We start from the raw sequence: 18,552 nt of genomic DNA, 5'->3' as shown, positions 1-18,552 counted from the left end.
CTGGGTCCCCCCCTTATAATCCCTTTCCCGAACTCCTGGGTCCCTGGGGCACTCCTGGGTCCCCCCTTATAATCCCTTTCCCGAACTCCTGGGTCCCTGGGGCACTCCTGGGTCCCTTGGGGCACCCTTGGGTCCCCCCAAACTCCAGAGCTCCTGGGTCCCTTGGGGCACTCCTGGGTCCCCCTGAACTCCAGAACTCCTGGGTCCCTGGGGCACTCCTGGGTCCCTTGGGGCACTCCTGGGTCCCCCATCATCCCCCCCCCCTCCCCCAACAAACCACCAAAATGTCACTTTTGCCTCTTTTTCCACCTTTTTGAGGTTTCCCGGGCGGCCCCTCCCCCACCCCCACCCCTCCCCCCACCCTCCCCACCCCCACCCCAAAAAAACCCCCCCCACGCGCTGTGGGGGGGGGAGGGGGAGCGGCCGCCCCTCCCCCGCCCCTGGCGGTACAAAACAATAATTAATTAATTACAATAACGTTAATTACAAAGGGGGGACGGGGGAGGGGACACCAATGGGGGGAGGGGACACAATGGGGGACACCAATGGGGGGACTCTAAAAGGGGGGGAGGGGATTCCTAGGGGGTCCCCAAAGTTGGGGGGGGGGGCCCCCGAAGTCCTGGGTCCCTCCCAGATTCCTGGGTTTCTTGGGGCATTCCTGGGTCCCCTGGGGCACTCCTGGGTCCCTCCCAGATTCCTGGGTTTCTTGGGGCATTCCTGGGTCCCCTGGGGCACTCCTGGGTCCCTTCTAAATTCCTGGGTTCCTTGAGGCACTCCTGGGTCCCCTGGGGCACTCCTGGGTCCCTCCCAAACTCCTGGGTCCCTCCTGAACTCCTGGGTCCCTTGGGGCATTCCTGGGTCCCCCAGAAGAAGGGGGCGTCCCCAATGGGACTGAGGGGACCCCAGGGGTGTCCCCAATGGGTCCCCAATGAGGGTGATGGAACCCCAGGGGTGTCCCCAATAGGGGGGTGAATGTCCCCAAGGGGTCCCTGGGTGTCCCCAATGGGGTTGTTGGTGGCCCTGGGTGTCCCCAATGGGGCTGAGGGACCCATGGGGTGTCCCCAATGGGGGGGTCAGATTGTCCCCATGTCCCCGAGGGGTCCCTGGGGTGTCCCCAATGGGACGTGAGTGTCACTGGGGCTCCCCAAGGGTGTCCCCAATGGGGGGGAGATGTCCCCAAGGGGTCTCTGGGTGTCACTGGGGTGTCCCCAATGGGAAGTGGGATCCATGGGGTGTCCCCAAGGGGTCTCTGGTTGTCCCCAGGGGGTCCCCAATGGGTCCCCAATGGGGGTGATGGAACCCCAGGGATGTCCCCAATGGGACGTGGGTGTCACTGGGGTGTCCCCAATGGGGGTGATGGGACCCCAGGGGTGTCCCCAATGGGACGTGGGTGTCACTGGGGTGTCCCCAATGGGGCTGAGGGATCCATGGGGTGTCCCCAATGGGGTGAGGGGATCCATGGGGTGTCCCCAATGGGGGGTCAGGGTGTCCCCATGTCCCCAAGGGGTGTCCCCAATGGTGGTGATGGGACCCCAGGGGTGTCCCCAATGGGACGTGGGTGTCACCGGGGGGTCCCCAATGGGGGTGATGGGACCCCAGGGGTGTCCCCAATGGGACGTGGGTGTCACTGGGGTGTCCCCAATGGGGCTGAGGGATCCATGGGGTGTCCCCAATGGGGTGAGGGGATCCATGGGGTGTCCCTAATGGGGCTGAGGGATCCATGGGGTGTCCCCAATGGGGCTGAGGGATCCATGGGGTGTCCCCAATGGGGCTGAGGGATCCATGGGGTGTCCCTAATGGGGGGTCAGGGTGTCCCCATGTCCCCAAGGGGTGTCCCCAATGGGGGTGATGGGACCCCAGGGGTGTCCCCAATGGGACGTGGGTGTCACCAGGGGGTCCCCAAGGGTGTCCCCAATGGGCGGGAAACGTCCCCAGGGGATCTCTGGGTGTCACTGGGGTGTCCCCAATGGGTGGGTGAATGTCCCCATGGGGTCTCTGGGTCTCAGTGGGGTCTCCCCAAGGGGGGTGTTGGTGGCCCTGGGTGTCCCCAAAGGGAAATGGGACCCCAGGGGAGTCCCCAAAGGGTCTCTGGGTGTCCCCAATGGGGCTGAGGGATCCACGGGGTGTCCCCAATGGGATCCATGGGGTGTCCCCAGGGGGTGTCCCCAGGGGGTGTCCCCAGGGGTCACTGTCCCTGTCCCGGGTTGTTCTCTGTCCCATCCCCCCGGCTCTGCAGTTGTTGTCTCAGCAGCGCGTTCTCGCTCTTCAGCTCTTCCATCTATGGGCAAAAGGGGGCGGGGTCAGGGGCGGGGCCTCGGCTGAGGGGGCGGAGCCTCAAGACCCACCCACCCCATTCATAATCCCACCCACCATCCCACCCCATTGACAAAACCCATAAGGAATATATGAGAAAGGGGGCGTGGCTAAGTATGGGGGTGTGGTCTGCGACGAGGGGTTGTGGCCGAACTCCTGGGTCCCCTCCCGAACTCCTGGGTCCCCTCCCGAACTCCTGGGTCCCCTCCCGAACTCCTGGGTCCCTCCCGAACTCCTGGGTCCCTCCCGAACTCCTGGGTCCCCCCTGAACTCCTGGCTCTCCCTGAACTCCTGGGTCCTTGGGGCACTCCTGGGTCCCTGGAACTTCTGGGTCCCCCAAACTCCCAGTTCCCCCCAAACTCCCAGCTCCCTGGGGCACTCCTGGGTCCCCGGGGCACTCCTGGGTCCCCCAATCTCCCAGCTCCCCCCAAACTCCCAATTCTCCGGGGACTCCTGGGTCCCTCGAACTCCCAGTTCCCCCCAAACTCCTGACTCCCCGGGGCACTCCTGGGTCCCCGGGGCACTCCTGGGTCCCTCATGAACTCCTGGGTCCCTTGAACTCCCAATTCCCTGGGGCACTCCTGACTCCCTGGGGCACTCCTGGGTCCCTCGAACTCCCAGTTCCCCCCAAACTCCCAATTCCCTGGGGCACTCCTGGGTCCCTGGGGCACTCCTGGGTCCCTCAAACTCCTGGGTCTCTGGGGCACTCCTGGGTCCCTTGAACTCCCAATTCCCTGGGGCACTCCTGGGTCCCTGGGGCATTCCTGGGTCCCTTGAACTCCCAATTCCCTGGGGCACTCCTGACTCCCTGGGGCACTCCTGGGTCCCTCGAACTCCCAGTTCCCCCCAAACTCCCAATTCCCTGGGGCACTCCTGGGTCCCTGGGGCACTCCTGGGTCCCTTGAACTCCCAATTCCCTGGGGCACTCCTGGGTCCCTGGGGCACTCCTGGGTCCCTTGAACTCCCAATTCCCTGGGGCACTCCTGGGTCCCTCGAACTCCCAGTTCCCCCCAAACTCCCAATTCCCCGGGGCACTCCTGGGTCCCTTGAACTCCCAGTTCCCCCCAAACTCCTGACTCCCCGGGGCACTCCTGGGTCCCCGGGGCACTCCTGGGTCCCTTGAACTCCCAGTTCCCCCCAAACTCCCAATTCCCCGGGGCACTCCTGACTCCCTGGGGCACTCCTGGGTCCCTTGGGCACTCCTGGGTCCCCCTGAACTCCTGGGTCCCCCCAAACTCCCAGTTCCCTCGGGCACTCCCAATTCCCTGGGGCACTCCTGGGTCCCTTGAACTCCCAGTTCCCCCCAAACTCCCAATTCCCCGGGGCACTCCTGGGTCCCTGGGGCACTCCTGGGTCCCTTGAACTCCCAATTCCCTGGGGCACTCCTGACTCCCTGGGGCACTCCTGGGTCCCTGACTGAACTTCTATGTCCCCCCCAAACTCCTGGCTCCCTGGGGCACTCCTGGGTCCCTTGGGCACTCCTGGCTCCCCCTGAACTCCTGGGTCCCCCCAAACTCCCAATTCCCCGGGGCACTCCTGGGTCCCCGGGGCACTCCTGGGTCCCTTGAACTCCCAGTTCCCCCCAAACTCCCAATTCCCTGGGGCACTCCTGGGTCCCCGGGGCACTCCTGGGTCCCTCGAACTCCCAGCTCCCCCCAAACTCCCAATTCCCTGGGGCACTCCTGGGTCCCTGGGGCACTCCTGGGTCCCTTAAACTCCCAGTTCCCCCCAAACTCCCAATTCCCTGGGGCACTCCTGGGTCCCTGGGGCACTCCTGGGTCCCTCGAACTCCCAGTTCCCCCCAAACTCCTGACTCCCCGGGGCACTCCTGGGTCCCTTGGGGCACTCCTGACTCCCTGGGGCACTCCTGGGTCCCTGGGGCACTCCTGGGTCCCTTGAACTCCCAATTCCCCGGGGCACTCCTGACTCCCTGGGGCACTCCTGGGTCCCTGGGGCACTCCTGGGTCCCTCGAACTCCCAGCTCCCCCCAAACTCCTGACTCCCTGGGGCACTCCTGGGTCCCTGGGGCACTCCTGGGTCCCTTAAACTCCCAGTTCCCCCCAAACTCCTGACTCCCTGGGGCACTCCTGGGTCCCCGGGGCACTCCTGGGTCCCTTGGGCACTCCTGGCTCCCCCTGAACTCCTGGGTCCCTTGAACTCCCAATTCCCTGGGGCACTCCTGACTCCCTGGGGCACTCCTGGGTCCCTTAAACTCCCAGTTCCCCCCAAACTCCCAATTCCCCGGGGCACTCCTGGGTCCCTGGGGCACTCCTGGGTCCCTCAAACTCCCAGTTCCCCCCAAACTCCCAATTCCCCGGGGCACTCCTGGGTCCCTGGGGCACTCCTGGGTCCCTTGAACTCCCAGCTCCCCCCAAACTCCTGACTCCCTGGGGCACTCCTGGGTCCCTGGGGCACTCCTGGGTCCCTTGAACTCCCAGCTCCCCCCAGACTCCCAATTCCCTGGGGCACTCCTGGGTCCCCGGGGCACTCCTGGGTCCCCCAAACTCCCAGTTCCCCCCAAACTCCCAGCTCCCTGGGGCACTCCTGGGTCCCTGGGGCACTCCTGGGTCCCTCCCCACCTCCTGGGTCCCTGGGGCACTCCTGGGTCCCTTGAACTCCCAGCTCCCCCCAGACTCCCAATTCCCTGGGGCACTCCTGGGTCCCCGGGGCACTCCTGGGTCCCCCAAACTCCCAGTTCCCCCCAAACTCCCAGCTCCCTGGGGCACTCCTGGGTCCCTGGGGCACTCCTGGGTCCCTCCCCACCTCCTGGGTCTCTGGGGCACTCCTGGGTCCCTTGAACTCCTGGGTCCCTGACTGAACTTCTATGTCCCCCCCAAACTCCTGACTCCCTGGGGCACTCCTGGGTCCCTCGAACTCCCAGCTCCCCCCAAACTCCTGACTCCCCGGGGCACTCCTGGGTCCCCGGGGCACTCCTGGGTCCCCGTGTCCACCTGTCTGCGCAGCAGCTCGTTGTCCATCTGCAGCCGCTCGGCCTCCTTGAACGTCTCCTGCAGGCGCTGGTTGCTCTGCCGCAGCTCCCGCACGTAGTCGCACGCCTTGGACAGGATCCCCCCTTTGCTCTGCGAATTTGGGGGGACCCCCCAAAATCAGGGGGACCCCAGCACCCCCCCGGGGGTCCCAGAACCCCCCCAAACAGCCCCTAAAAAACCCGAAGTTCTAGGACCCCCCAAAAGCCCCAAAACGACCACAAATTCCACCCCGTGAGCTCGGGGGGGCCCCCAAAATCCCCATTGAAACCCATTAGAGACCCTTGGGGACTCATTGGGGACATTGGGGACCCCCCAAGACCCCCATTGAAATCCATTATAGACCCCAAATAACCCCCCAGGACCCCCCCAGGTTGTGTCCCCAGACCCTTGGGGACCCATTGGGGACAATGGGGACAACGGGGACCCCCATGGGGACCCCCCCAAAACCCCACTGAAACCCATTAGAGACCCTTGGGGACTCATTGGGGACATTGGGGACCCCCCAAGACCCCCATTCAAACCCATAATAGACCCCAAATAACCCCTCAGGACCCCCCCAGGTTGTGTCCCCAGACCCTTGGGGACCCATTGGGGACAATGGGGACAACTGGGACCCCCATGGGGACCCTCCCAAAACCCCACTGAAACCCATTAGAGACCCTTGGGGACCCCCCAAAACCCCCATTGAAACCCATTAGAGACCCTTGGGGACCCCCCCAAAACCCCCATTGAAACCCATTAGAGACCCTTGGGGACTCATTGGGGACATTGGGGACCCCCCAAGACCCCCATTGAAATCCATTATAGACCCCAAATAACCCCCCAGGACCCCCCCAGGTTGTGTCCCCAGACCCTTGGGGACCCATTGGGGACAATGGGGACAACGGGGACCCCCATGGGGACCCCCCCCATAACCCCCACTGAAACCCATTAGAGACCCTTGAGGACTCATTGGGGACATTGGGGACCCCCCAAAACCCCCATTGAAATCCATTATAGACCCTTGGGGACTCATTGGGGACATTGGGGACCCCCCAAAACCCCCATTGAAACCCATTAGAGACCCTTGGGGACCCCCCAAAACCCCCATTGAAACCCATTAGAGACCCCTGGGGACCCCCCAAAACCCCCATTGAAACCCATTAGAGACCCTTGGGGACCCCCCAAAACCCCCATTGAAACCCATTAGAGACCCTTGGGGACCCCCCAAAACCCCCGTTGAAACCCATTAGAGACCCTTGGGGACCCCCCAAAACCTCCATTGAAACCCATTAGAGACCCTTGGGGACCCCCCAAAACCCCCATTGAAACCCATTAGAGACCCTTGGGGACCCCCCAAAACCCCCATTGAAACCCATTAGAGATCCTTGGGGACCCCCCAAAACCCCCATTGAAACCCATTAGGGACCCATAGGGGACCCCCCAAAACCCCCATTGAAACCCATTAGAGACCCTTGGGGACCCCCCCAAAACCCCCATTGAAACCCATTAGAGACCCTTGGGGACTCATTGGGGACATTGGGGACCCCCCAAGACCCCCATTCAAACCCATAATAGACCCCAAATAACCCCTCAGGACCCCCCCAGGTTGTGTCCCCAGACCCTTGGGGACCCATTGGGGACAATGGGGACAACGGGGACCCCCATGGGGACCCTCCCAAAACCCCACTGAAACCCATTAGAGACCCTTGGGGACTCATTGGGGACATTGGGGACCCCCCAAAACCCCCATTGAAACCCATTAGAGACCCTTGGGGACCCCCCAAAACCCCCACTGAAACCCATTAGAGACCCTTGGGGACCCCCCAAAACCCCCATTGAAACCCATTAGAGACCCTTGGGGACCCCCCAAAACCCCCATTGAAACCCATTAGAGATCCTTGGGGACCCCCCAAAACCCCCATTGAAACCCATTAGAGACCCCTGGGGACCCCCCAAAACCCCCATTGAAACCCATTAGAGACCCTTGGGGACCCCCCAAAACCCCATTGAAACCCATTAGAGACCCTTGGGGACCCCCCAAAACTCCCATTGAAACCCATTAGAGAACCTTGGGGACCCCCCAAAACCCCCATTGAAACCCATTAGAGACCCTTGGGAACCCCCCAAAACCCCCATTGAAACCCATTAGAGATCCTTGGGGACCCCCCAAAACCCCCATTGAAACCCATTAGAGACCCTTGGGGACCCCCCAAAACCCCCATTGAAACCCATTAGAGACCCTTGGGGACCCCCCAAAACCCCCATTGAAACCCATTAGAGACCCTTGGGGACCCCCCAAAACCCCCATTGAAACCCATTAGAGACCCTTGGGGACCCCCCAAAACCCCCGTTGAAACCCATTAGAGACCCTTGGGGACCCCCCAAAACCCCCATTGAAACCCATTAGAGATCCTTGGGGACCCCCCAAAACCCCCATTGAAACCCATTAGAGACCCTTGGGGACCCCCCAAAACCCCCATTGAAACCCATTAGAGACCCCTGGGGACCCCCCAAAACCCCCATTGAAACCCATTAGAGACCCTTGGGGACCCCCCAAAACCCCCATTGAAACCCATTAGAGACCCTTGGGGACCCCCCAAAACCCCCATTGAAACCCATTAGAGACCCTTGGGGACCCCCCAAAACCCCCATTGAAACCCATTAGAGACCCTTGGGGACCCCCCAAAACCCCCATTGAAACCCATTAGAGACCCTTGGGGACTCATTGGGGACATTGGGGAGCCCCCAAAACCCCCACTGAAATCCATTATAGACCCCAAATAACCCCCCAGGACCCCCCCAGGTTGTGTCCCCAGACCCTTGGGGACCCATTGGGGACAATGGGGACAACGGGGACCCCTCACCGCCCCCGTTTTGCTGTTGTCGGCGCCGCAGTCGGGGATGATCTTGGACAGTTGGACGATCCAGTTGTTGATCTTGTCCCGGCGGCGCCGCTCGACTGGGGACAATGGGGACATTGGGGACATTGGGGGCGATGGGGACATTGGGGACATTGGGGGCGATGGGGACATTGGGGGCGATGGGGGCGATGGGGGCAATGGGGACATTGGGGACATTGGGGACATTGGGGACATTGGGGGCGATGGGGGCGATGGGGACAATGGGACAATGGGGGCAACGGGGGCAATGGGACAATGGGAATAATGGGGACATTGGGCTCAATGGGACAATGGGAATAATGGGGTTGATGGGGACAAAGGGGACCATGGGGACAATGCGAATAATGGGGACATTGAGGTCAATGGGGACAGCGAGGACAATGGGGACAATGGGGACGATGGGGGACAATGGGGTCAATGGGACAACGGGGTCAATGGGACAATGAGGTCAATGGGACAACGGGGTCAATGGGAATAATGGGGGCAATGGGGGAGGATGGTGGACGATGGGGACAATGTAGATAATGGGACAAGTGGGGATAAAGGAGACAAGGGGGACAATGGTGATGATGAGGGGGACATGGGGACATTGGGGATCATGGGATACGGGGACATTGGGGTCAATGGGGACAATGGGGTCAGTGGGGACATTGGGGTCAATGGGGACATTGGGGATCATGGGATACGGGGACATTGGGGTCAATGGGGACATTGGGGATCATGGGATACGGGGACATTGGGGTCAATGGGGACAATGGGGTCAGTGGGGACATTGGGGTCAATGGGGACATTGGGGATCATGGGATACGGGGACATTGGGGTCAATGGGGACAATGGGGTCAGTGGGGACAATGGGGACATTGGGGATAATGGGATATGGGACATTGGGGTCAATGGGGTGACATTGGTGACATGGGGACACGGTCTCACCCTCGTTGTGCTGCGCTCGTCGTCGCTCGTCCCGTGGGACCCGCGGCCCCTCCAGCTTCCTATGGGACATTGGGGACAATGGGGACAAGGGGGTCAATGGGGGCAATGGGGACATTGGGGACAATGGGGACAATGGGGGCGATGGGGGCGATGGGGGCGATGGGGGCGATGGGGGCGATGGGGACAATGGGGGCGATGGGGACATTGGGGACAATGGGGGGCAATGGGGTCCATGGGGACATTGGGATGAATGGGGACACACGGTGGGCGGGGCTTAACCCGGCCCCGCCCACTCCCTTGCCCCCTGCCCCTTAAAGGGCCACACACACAAACAACCAAAGGCATTTCAAGGGGGATTTGGGGGGTTCCAAGGGGCGATTTGGGGCATTTTGGGGTATTTTAGGGGGATTTGGTGGTTCTGGGGAGATTTGGGGGTTTCATGAGGAGATTTTGGGGGGATTTTGGGGCATTTTGAGGGGATTTGGGGGCGATTTTCGAGGAGATTTTGGAGCATTTAGGGGTCATTTGGGGGGTTTTGGGGTGTTTTGGGGTGTTTTGGGGCCATTTTGGGGGGTTTTGGGGTCATTTTGGGGGGATTTGGGGGGATTTTGGGGTCATTTTGGGAGGTTTTGGGGCTCACGGGGAGTACGGGTGTCCCCGGGGTGCGATGCTGCGTTGGGTCCCCGGCTGCAAAACGTCCTGAGGTGTCATCATCACATAGAACTGACCTGGGGGAGGGACCAACCGGACACCTGGGTCCCCTCCCGAACGCCTGGGTCCCCTCCCGAACGCCTGGGTCCCTCCCGAACGCCTGGGTCCCTCCCGAACTCCTGGGTCCCCTCCCGAACTCCTGGGTCCCTCCCGAACGCCTGGGTCCCTCCCGAACTCCTGGGTTCCCCCGGACGCCTGGGTCCCTCCCGAACTCCTGGGTCCCCCCGGATGCCTGGGTCCCTCCCGAACTCCTGGGTCCCCCCGGACGCCTGGGTCCCCTCCCGAACGCCTGGGTCCCCTCCCGAACTCCTGGGTCCCTCCCGAACTCCTGGGTCCCTCCCGAACGCCTGGGTCCCTCCCGAACTCCTGGGTCCCTCCCGAACTCCTGGGTCCCCCCGGATGCCTGGGTCCCTCCCCCGGATGCCTGGGTCCCCCCGGACGCCTGGGTCCCTCCCGAACTCCTGGGTCCCTCCCGAACGCCTGGGTCCCTCCCGAACTCCTGGGTCCCTCCCGAACGCCTGGGTCCCCTCCCGAACGCCTGGGTCCCCTCCCGAACGCCTGGGTCCCTCCCGAACTCCTGGGTCCCCCCGGACGCCTGGGTCCGCTCCCGAACTCCTGGGTCCCTCCCGAACTCCTGAGTCCCTCCCGAACTCCTGGGTCCCTCCCGAACTCCTGGGTCCCTCCCGAACGCCTGGGTCCCTCCCGAACTCCTGGGTCCCCTCCCGAACGCCTGGGTCCCTCCCGAACTCCTGGGTCCCTCCCGAACGCCTGGGTCCCCTCCCGAACTCCTGGGTCCCTCCCGAACTCCTGGGTCCCCCCGGACGCCTGGGTCCCTCCCCCGAACTCCCGGGTCCCCCCGGACGCCTGGGTCCCCTCCCGAACGCCTGGGTCCCCTCCCGAACGCCTGGGTCCCTCCCGAACTCCTGGGTCTCCCCGGACGCCTGGGTCCCCTCCCGAACTCCTGGGTCCCCCCGAACGCCTGGGTCCCCCCGGACGCCTGGGTCCCCTCTCACCTCCCGCCTGCGCCAGCGCCGGATCCGTCTGCACCGACACGGTCCCATCGCCCCCCCATGCGAATCGGGTCTCGGTTCCACCCTCGGCCCCGGGGCTGCCCCCGTTACTGAACGGGTTCTGGATCACGGCCTGGGGGGCCCGGACGCCTGGGTCCCCTTGGAAGGGACCCCCGGACGCCTGGGTCCCCCATATAACCCACTCCCGGACGCCTGGGTCCCCCATATAACCCACTCCCGGATGCCTGGGTCCCCTTGGAAGGGACCCCCGGACGCCTGGGTCCCCCATATAACCCACTCCCGGACGCCTGGGTCCCCCATATAACCCTCTCCCGGACGCCTGGGTCCCCTTGGAAGGGACCCCCGGACGCCTGGGTCCCCCATATAACCCACTCCCGGACGCCTGGGTCCCCTTGGAAGGGACCTCCGGACGCCTGGGTCCCCCATATAACCCTCTCCCGGATGCCTGGGTCCCCTTGAAAGGGACCCCCGGACGCCTGGGTCCCCCATATAACCCTCTCCCGGACGCCTGGGTCCCCCATATAACCCCCTCCCGGACGCCTGGGTCCCCCATATCACCCACTCCTGGACGCCTGGGTCCCTCCCGGATGCCTGGGTCCCTCCCGGACACCTGGGTCCCCCATATAACTCACTCCCGGACGCCTGGGTCCCCTTGGAAGGGACCCCTGGGTCCCCCCTATAATCCCCTCCCGGACGCCTGGGTCCCCCATATCACCCACTCCTGGACGCCTGGGTCCCTCCCGGATGCCTGGGTCCCTCCCCGAACTCCTGGGTCCCTCCCCGAACTCCTGGGTCCCTCCCGGACGCCTGGGTCCCTCCCGGACGCCCGGGTCCCCACCTGGGTGGTCCCCGCGAAGGTGGACACGACGCTGACGGCGGCTCCTTCGGGCCCATCGAGCGGCGCCTCCGTCACCTGCACCACCCGGTAGGTGACCTGGGGGGTGACACGGTGACATCGACACCCCCCAGCACCCATGGGTGCCCCCCGGGACCCACAGGACCCCCCTGTGCCCCCCAGCACCCATGGGTGCCCCCAAAACCCCTGTGATCCCCCATATTCCCCCCAGCACCCATAGGACCCCATTGACACCCCTGGGACCCCCATGGCCCGACCCCCAGCACCCCCAGGACCCCCCCACGCCCCCCAGCACCCATGGGTGCCCCAGCACCCATAGAACCCCCATATTGTTCCACCCCCAGGACCCCATTGACACCCCTGGGACCCCCATGTCCCGACCCCCAGCACCCATAGGACCCCATTGACACCCCTGGGACCCCCATGTCCTGATCACCAGCACCCATAGGACCCCATTGACACCCCTGGGACCCCCATGGCCCGACCCCCAGCACCCATAGGACCCCACTGACACCCCTGGGACCCCCATGGCCCGACCCCCAGCACCCATAGGACCCCATTGACACCCCTGGGACCCCCATGTCCCGACCCCCAGCACCCATAGGACCCCATTGACGCCCCTGGGACCCCCATGTCCCGACCCCCAGCACCCATAGGACCCCATTGACACCCCTGGGACCCCCATGTCCCGACCCCCAGCACCCATAGGACCCCATTGACACCCCTGGGACCCCCATGGCCCGACCCCCAGCACCCATAGGACCCCCCCACGCCCCCCAGCACCCACGGGTGCCCCAGCACCCATAACACCCCATTGACACCAGTGGGACCCCCATGTCCTGACCCCCAGCACCCATAGGACCCCACAGCCACCCCTGGGACCCCCATATCCTCCCTCGGCACCCATGGGTGCCCCCCAGCACCCATAGGTGCACCCCTAGACCCCCTATGTTATTCCACCCCCAGCACCCATACGACCCCCCCAGCACCCATAGGACCCCATTGACGCCCCTGGGACCCCCATATCCCGACCCCCAGCACCCATAGGACCCCATTGACGCCCCTGGGACCCCCATATCCCGACCCCCAGCACCCCCAGGACCCCCCCACGCCCCCCAGCACCCATGGGTGCCCCAGCATCCATAGAACTCCCATATTGTTCCACCCCCAGGACCCCATTGACACCCCTGGGACCCCCATGGCCCGACCCCCAGCACCCATAGGACCCCATTGACACCCCTGGGACCCCCATGGCCTGACCCCCAGCACCCATAGGACCCCATTGACACCCCTGGGACCCCCATGGCCCGACCCCCAGCACCCATAGGACCCCCCCACGCCCCCCAGCACCCACGGGTGCCCCAGCACCCATAACACCCCATTGACACCAGTGGGACCCCCATGTCCTGACCCCCAGCACCCATAGGACCCCACAGCCACCCCTGGGACCCCCATATCCTCCCTCGGCACCCATGGGTGCCCCCCAGCACCCATAGGTGCACCCCTAGACCCCCTATGTTATTCCACCCCCAGCACCCATACGACCCCCCCAGCACCCATAGGACCCCATTGACGCCCCTGGGACCCCCATATCCCGACCCCCAGCACCCCCAGGACCCCCCCACGCCCCCCAGCACCCATGGGTGCCCCAGCACCCACCTGGCTGCCGTTGCTCTCACTGCGGAACTGATACTGCAGCCCCGAGTCGGCGAAGGTGCCGGGGACGGGGACGGGGACGCTGGCGATGGCCACGGGAACGTCCTCCCCGGAGGGGCCCTCCCCTAAAACAGGACGCCTGGGTCCCTCCCGAACGCCTGGGTCCCTCCCGGACTCCTGGGTCCCTCCACAAACTCCTGGGTCCCTCCCGAACGCCTGGGTCCCTCCCGAACGCCTGGGTCCCTCCCGAACTCCTGGGTCCCTGGGGCACTCCTGGGTTCCCCCCTGAACACCTGGGTCCACCCGAACTCCTGGGTCCCCTGTTTGGGTCCCCTCCAGAACTCCTGGGTCCCTGGGGCACTCCTGGGTCCCTTCTGAATGAGTGGGTCCCCTACTTGGGTGTCACCCCCGAACTCCTGGGTCCCCTATTTGGGTGCCACCCAAATTTCTGTCTCCCCTGGGGCACTCCTGGGTCCCTCCCGGACTCCTGGGTCCCTTCTGAACTCCTGGGTCCCCTGGGGCACTCCTGGGTCCCCCTTTACTTCTACATTTCCTGGGGCACTCCTGGGTCCTTCCTGAACTCCTGGGTCCCTTCTGAACTCCTGGGTCCCCTATTTGGGTGTCACCCCCGAACTCCTGGGTCCCTTCCCGGACTCCTGGGTCCCTCCAGAACTCCCAGGTCCCTGGGGTACTCCTGGGTCCCCTATTTGGGTGTCACGCCCAAACTCCTGGGTCCCTCCCGGACTCCTGGGTCCCTCCTGAACTCCTGGGTCCCCTGGGGCACTCCTGGGTCCCTCCCGAACTCCTGGGTCCCTCCTGAACTCCTGGGTCCCCTGGGGCACTCCTGGGTCCCTCCCTGAACTCCTGGGTCCCTTGGGGCACTCCTGGGTCCCTTCTGAACTCCTGGGTCCCCTATTTGGGTGTCACCCCCGAACTCCTGGGTTCCTCCCCAGACACCTGGGTCCCCCCGAACTCCTGGGTCCCTGGGGCACTCCTGGGTCCCTCCCGAACTCCTGGGTCCCCTGGGGCACTCCTGGGTCCCTCACCCTCCTGCAGATCAACGCTCTCCTCAGGTTCTTGGTTTTTCTCATGGCTGCAAAGAGGGGGGGGGCACAAGGTCAAAGGTCACAACCCCCCAAGAGGACCCAGGCATCCGGGACCCCCCCCCCATTCTTTGGGGTCCCTCCCCATTCCCCTTCCCCCCACCCCCCTACTTCCTCCCCCCTCCCCCCATTAACCCCTCCCCCCATATTTTGGGCCCCCCCCATATTATATGGGGTCTCCCCATTTTTGGGACCCCCCCCCCCATATATTTGGATCCTCCCATATATTTGGGGTCCCCCCATTTCCCCTCCCCCCATTAACCCCTCCCCCTATATTTTGGGCTCCCCCCCCCATATATTTGGGACCCCCCCCATATTTTCTGGGTCCCCCCATTTCCCCTCCCCCCACTTTAGGGACCCCCCCATATATTTTGGGGTCCCCCCCATATTTTCTGGGTCCCCCCCATTTGGGGTCCCCCCATTTCCCCTCCCCCCACCCCATTTCCTCCCCCTCCCTCCACTTTAGGGACCACCCCCCCATATTTTGGGACCCCCCCCATATTTTGGGACCCCCCCCATATTTTGGGGTCCCCTTCCCCCCCCCTTGGGTCCTCCCCATTTCCCCTCCCCCCACCCCATTTCCTCCCCCTCCCTCCACTTTAGGGACCACCCCCCCATATTTTGGGAACCCCCCCATACATTTGGGACCCCCCCCATATTTTGGGACCCCCCCATACTTTGGGACCCCCCCATATTTTGGGTCCCCTCCCCCCCCCCCTTGGGTCCTCCCCATTTCCCCTCCCCCCACCCCATTTCCTCCCCCTCCCTCCACTTTAGGGACCACCCCCCCATATTTTGGGCCCCCCCCCCATATATTTGGGACCCCCCCCATATTTTGGGACCCCCCCATATTTTGGGACCCCCCCATATTTTGGGGTCCCCTCCCCCCCCCTTGGGTCCTCCCCATTTCCCCTCCCCCCACCCCATTTCCTCCCCCTCCCTCCACTTTAGGGACCACCCCCCCATATATTTGGGACCCCCCCCATATTTTGGGACCCCCCCATATTTTGGGACCCCCCCCATATTTTGGGACCCCCCCATATTTTGGGGTCCCCTCCCCCCCCTCCTTGGGTCCTCCCCATTTCCCCTCCCCCCACCCCATTTCCTCCCCCTCCCTCCACTTTAGGGACCACCCCCCCATATTTTGGGCCCCCCCCCATATATTTGGGACCCCCCCCATATTTTGGGACCCCCCCATATTTTGGGACCCCCCCCATATTTTGGGGTCCCCTTCCCCCCCCCTTGGGTCCTCCCCATTTCCCCTCCCCCCCCCCATTTCCTCCCCCTCCCTCCACTTTAGGGACCACCCCCCCATATTTTGGGCCCCCCCCCCCATATATTTGGGACCCCCCCCATATTTTGGGACCCCCCCATACTTTGGGACCCCCCCATATTTTGGGGTCCCCTCCCCCCCCCCTTGGGTCCTCCCCATTTCCCCTCCCCCCACCCCATTTCTTCCCCCTCCCTCCACTTTAGGGACCACCCCCCCATATTTTGGGAACCCCCCCATACATTTGGGACCCCCCCATATTTTGGGACCCCCCCCATATTTTGGGACCCCCCCATATTTTGGGGTCCCCTCCCCCCCCCCCCTTGGGTCCTCCCCATTTCCCCTCCCCCCACCCCATTTCCTCCCCCTCCCTCCACTTTAGGGACCACCCCCCCATATTTTGGGCCCCCCCCCCATATATTTGGGACCCCCCCCATATTTTGGGACCCCCCCCATATTTTGGGGTCCCCCCCTATATTTTGGGGTCCCCCCCTCACCTTGGGGCTGCGGAGCCGGAGGCCGAATCCAAGCCGGGGTCCAACATGTCCATGGGGGGGGGAGGGGGCGATGGGGGGGGGGGGAGGGGTGGGGGATGGGTGGGGGGGTCCTTATGGGTGGGGGGGAGGGGAAGGGGGTTTGGGGGGGTCCCTGGTTAAAATGGGGGGGTCCCTAAGGGTGGGGGAGGGGTGGGGGGGTCCCCAATTAATAGGGGGGACCCCAAGGGTGGGGGAGGGGTTGGTAAAGGTGGGGGAGGGGTCTGGGGGTCCCCGATTAATGGGGGGGACCCCAAAGGTGGGGGAGGGGTTTGGGGGGGTCCCCAATTAATGGGGGGGACCCCAAAGGTGGGGGAGGGGTCGGGGGGGTCCCTGGTTAAAATGGGGGGGTGGGGGAGGGGTTGGGGGGTCCCCAATTAAATGGGGGGACCCCAAAGGTGGGGGAGGGGTCCCCAAGGGGTCCCTAAGGGTGGGGGAGGGTTCGGGGGGGCCCCCAATTCAAACGGGGGGGTCCGCGAAGGTGGGGGAGGGGTCAGGAGGGTCCCCGATTCAAACGGGGGGTGTCTAAGGGTGGGGGAGGGGTGGGGGGGGTCCCCAATTCAAACCGGGGGGGGTCCCCAAGGGTGGGGGAGGGGCGGAAGCGCCGGGTTCTTTGGGGAAGGTGGGGGAGGGGAAAAAGGGGGGGCTGGGGGGGCTGGGGGGGGAGGGGTCGCCCCTTCGGCCGCTTCTTCGGGTTTCGCGTCCCCCTCCCCCCCCCCCCCAAACCCCCGAACCCCCCCCCCTTTTTTTTTCCTCCCCCTTCCCTTCCCCCCCCCCCCCCCCCAAGACCCGATCACGAGGCCAAACACCCGCGTCACGTGGGGGGAGGGGCGGGGGTTGGAGGTGGGGGGGGGGGGAGGGGAGGTGGGGGAGCTTTCCCGCGCGCGCGCTTCCTCCGACCCCTCCCCCCCCGCCTCCCCCTCCCCCCCCCCGTCCGCCCCGGTTTTTTTTTGTTTCTCCCTCCCCCCCTCCCCCCTTTTTTTCCCGCGCGTTTTTCCCGCTTCGACCTTTTCCCGCGTGTTTTTTTTTCCCGGGCTTTTTGGGGCTTTTTTTCGCGGGAAATAAAAAAGGCGCCGTTCCCGCGCGCGCGGCGATCGCGGATTCAACCGGGAGGGGGGGGGGGAGGGGAGGGGGGAAGGGGGGAGGGAAGGGGGGAAGGGAGGGGGGAGGGGCGAGGGCGCGGCGCCGGAAGTGGGCGTGGCTTCCGGTTTGACGGCCCCTCTCCCGTCCCCTTATCGCGCCATTGCGGCGTCACTTCCGGTGCCGGGGAGGTGACGTCAAGGGGAAGGGGGGAGGGGTTTAAAGAACCCGGAAGAGGAGCCGGAGGACCCGGATGAGGCGCCCTAAGAATGGGGGGGGGACCCTCTAGAGACCGGAAGTGCCCCTATAGGAACGGGAAAAGCCCCTATAGAGACCGGAAAAGCCCCTATAGGAACGGGGGGAACCGGAAGGGACCCGGATGGCCCCCATAGAAATGGGGGCGGGGCTATAGGAACCAGGAGAGCCCCTATAGGAACTGGGGGGAGCCTATATGACCCGAATGAGCCCCTATAGATATGGGGGGGAATCCTATAGAGGCCGGAAGAGACTCTATAGGAGCTGGGGGGGGACCCCAAAGGACCCGGATGGACCCCTATAGAAATGGGGGGGTCCCTATAGAACCCACAAGAGCCCCCTATAGGAACTTGGGGGGCTCTATAGGACCCAGATGAGCCCCTATAGAAATGGAGGGGGGGTATAGAGACCAGAAGAGCCCCTATAGGAACTGGCCCCTATAGGAACTGGGGGGCCCTATAGAGGCTGGAATGGTTCCTATAGAAATGGGAAAGTCCCTATAGAACCCCAATGAGCCTCTATAGGATCTGGATGAGCCCCTATAGGAACTGGGGGGACCCTATAGAGACTGGAACAGCACCTATAGAAAGAGGGGGGACACCCTATAGAATGCAGATGAGCCCCTATAGGAGCTGGGTGGGCCCTATAGAAACCAGCAGAGCCGCTATAGAACCCAGATGAGTTCCCATAGAAACATAGACCACCCTATAGAATCTAGAAGAGCCCCTATAGGAACAGGAGAGGCCCTATAGGACCCAGATGAATCTTTACAGGACCTGGGGGCATCCTATAGAAACCAGAACAACCCCTATAGAAATGGGCGGGGGGCCCTATAGGACCCAGATGAGCCCCTATAGGAGCTGGGGGGACCCCATAGGACCCACAAGAGCCCCTATAAGGCCCAAATAATTCCCTATAGAAACAGGAGAGGCCCTATAGGAT

General features: G+C 64.0%; 1 protein-coding gene across 2 annotated transcripts; it reads right to left on the bottom strand.

The window, feature by feature from the left end:
* Positions 1 to 1,711: 1,711 nt before the first annotated feature.
* USF2 (upstream transcription factor 2, c-fos interacting) lies at positions 1,712 to 17,002 on the bottom strand. 2 transcript variants are annotated; one of them, XM_065859736.2, is made up of 10 exons: positions 16,240 to 17,002; positions 14,416 to 14,462; positions 13,373 to 13,494; positions 11,696 to 11,770; positions 10,840 to 10,969; positions 9,756 to 9,843; positions 9,116 to 9,174; positions 8,150 to 8,244; positions 5,265 to 5,393; positions 1,712 to 2,278 (listed from the first exon to the last, which is right to left on the bottom strand). In XM_065859736.2, the coding sequence occupies exons 1-10, from the start codon at positions 16,290 to 16,292 to the stop codon at positions 2,186 to 2,188; spliced, it is 891 nt and encodes a 296-aa protein (XP_065715808.1). In that variant the 5' UTR covers positions 16,293 to 17,002; the 3' UTR covers positions 1,712 to 2,185. The 2 variants fall into 2 exon arrangements, with proteins under 2 accessions (XP_065715808.1, XP_065715807.1); XM_065859735.2 differs by having other exon boundaries at positions 11,696 to 11,791; positions 16,240 to 17,001.
* Between the last annotated feature and the right edge of the window lie 1,550 nt (positions 17,003 to 18,552).

The sequence above is a fragment of the Patagioenas fasciata genome, chromosome 31, assembly GCF_037038585.1.
Source record: "Patagioenas fasciata isolate bPatFas1 chromosome 31, bPatFas1.hap1, whole genome shotgun sequence".
NCBI lineage: Eukaryota > Metazoa > Chordata > Aves > Columbiformes > Columbidae > Patagioenas > Patagioenas fasciata.
Note: the sequence above shows the minus strand (reverse complement) of the source record. Positions and strands in the feature narration are given on the sequence as shown.